Below are 1,908 nucleotides of genomic sequence, written 5' to 3'. Positions count from 1 at the left end.
TATTCATGAGAAGAAGCCTAGTCATTGGAGGTGTTTTCGTGACCAAACAACGCTGGAGGCCATGACTTGCCGTGAAGCTCCATCATTAGCGGGAGACCTCCATCTACACAAATTTATCATAACATCTGATTCCAAGCAAGTGGACGATATTAGGCAATGTAGCCAAGGTAGAGTTTTTTTTTTTTTTTTGAGAAGAGCCAAGGTAGAGTTGGTGCCATCATCAAGGAGATAAAAAGCAGAGCAGCTTCTTTTAATTGTAACTTTACTTTGGTAGGTCGTGTTGTTAATCTCGACGCACATAATTTAGCGAGCTTTTCTCTTTCTTTATCTCAGCGCCGTCATGTGGTTTGACCAATCACACGACCTGAATTGGATCCAACGAACTATGGTCTTTGATCAATATAAAATTGGCTTTACCCTAAAAAAGCAAAAAATAATAATACCCCCCAAAAAAGCAAAAAAAGAAAAGAAAAAAAAAACACATCGCCCCCATCTTCTCTCCCCACTCCCTCATGGCGCCTTCCGCCGCCGGCGAAACCCCACCTCCGGAGGCTACGGAGAGCAGCGCCAAGGCCGAGGAGCCCCGGTGGCTCGCGGCCCTCTCCGAGCCAGAGCTCGTCCGTGACGCCCCCTGCCCTCCTCTTATTTTCTACTATAGCTTCTCTTCCTGACGACAGGTGTTGACGGCGCCACGGCGGTGTTGTGCAGGATCTCCTCGTCAGCCTGAAGCTGCTGGCCGTGAAGCTGGCGGAGACGGCCGGTCGCCCCCACCTCGCCGCCGGGTTCGATCTGCGCACGCTGCGTGCCCTCAGTACGTACTACCTGAACCACTTTGCCAGACACCCATCGTATACAGCGACGCTCATCTGTTCCTGCTGTTATCCTCGATGCTCCGAAATTCGAGCGACCAAGGGACAAATTTGAATACCAGCCTTGTGAATTTTGATCGGCGTCTTCCATCACATGTGACATGGCTGCAGCAATCTCTTTGCTGAGCAACATGCGTACGCTTGTGCTTCTCCAGGTGTTGTTTTGCTGGAGGATTTCAAATCACGGTCAGAAGAAACCTCAGTCGATGCATCCGTATCCGTTCTTGATAGACTCGCGCTGTCGAGGGAATGTGCCACGGATGGTGGCGGCGGCAGCACTAGTGATTCTGAGGTGTTCAGGCGGGGCGGCAAAGATGAGGCAAAGCCGAATAGCGTCAAGAGAAAACGGAAGCAGATGCAGGATGGGTGAGTCCAAAGTTCAATCTTATGATGGAACTTGCTGTATATACTTTTTCCGAAACCTTGCTGCTTTTCTTGAGGTTCGTCGCTATGCAGTTACGGCGTGTTTGTGTGTGATGCAGGCGCCATGGAGAGACCGTGCAAAGCAAGAAGAAAAGGAAACTGGGTGAGAGGCGATAGCATCGAGAGAGCGGGTTGCGACGATCTTCCTGCTGATAGTGATCTTGTGCAAACACCGCCCAGGGATGTCGTTGAGCGACAGCACTGAAGCTGCTGTTGCTGCTGCTGCTGCTGTTAGTGGTGTAAATTTTGCTTTTCTTGATCTCAACATAAAACTTGTTTCGGGAATGCAGCCCGGCAGGGAAGGGATGTCCATGGAACCAGCATTGCCCATTGCATGTAAATCTTTGCCATTTATTCCCGGGAGCTCATAGCTCGCCCTACATGTCGTGAGGAGCTGATGATCATGCCTGCTGTGGCTTTTGGTGCTGTGCCAATGTTAACAGCTGTGGCAACCAGGTGTAGGTTAACACATCTTCGTTTCAGGACTCTCTTGACTGTGCCATGATTTGTTTTCTAGAAGCTGTAGATTGCTGGGAGCATGAGACACTACTCCCCTCCAGGAAACTGCTCTCGGTTAACGAATTACTCACAACTAGGGTGGATTAGCTGCTGGATT

The 1,908-nt window shown here is 50.0% G+C and overlaps 1 protein-coding gene across 1 annotated transcript; it reads left to right on the top strand.

Moving 5' to 3' along the window:
• Nucleotides 1-484: 484 nt before the first annotated feature.
• On the top strand, nucleotides 485-1,690 carry LOC119307051. Its single transcript, XM_037583135.1, has 4 exons — nucleotides 485-617; nucleotides 709-811; nucleotides 1,025-1,235; nucleotides 1,352-1,690. Exons 1-4 carry the CDS (start codon nucleotides 513-515, stop codon nucleotides 1,407-1,409), a joined length of 477 nt encoding a protein of 158 aa, XP_037439032.1. The 5' UTR covers nucleotides 485-512; the 3' UTR covers nucleotides 1,410-1,690.
• Nucleotides 1,691-1,908: the final 218 nt, after the last annotated feature.

The sequence above is a fragment of the Triticum dicoccoides genome, chromosome 5B (assembly GCF_002162155.2).
Source record: "Triticum dicoccoides isolate Atlit2015 ecotype Zavitan chromosome 5B, WEW_v2.0, whole genome shotgun sequence".
In the NCBI taxonomy this organism is placed as follows: domain Eukaryota; kingdom Viridiplantae; phylum Streptophyta; class Magnoliopsida; order Poales; family Poaceae; genus Triticum; species Triticum dicoccoides.
The sequence above is the reverse complement of the archived record's forward strand: the minus strand, read 5'-3'. Positions and strand labels throughout refer to the sequence as shown.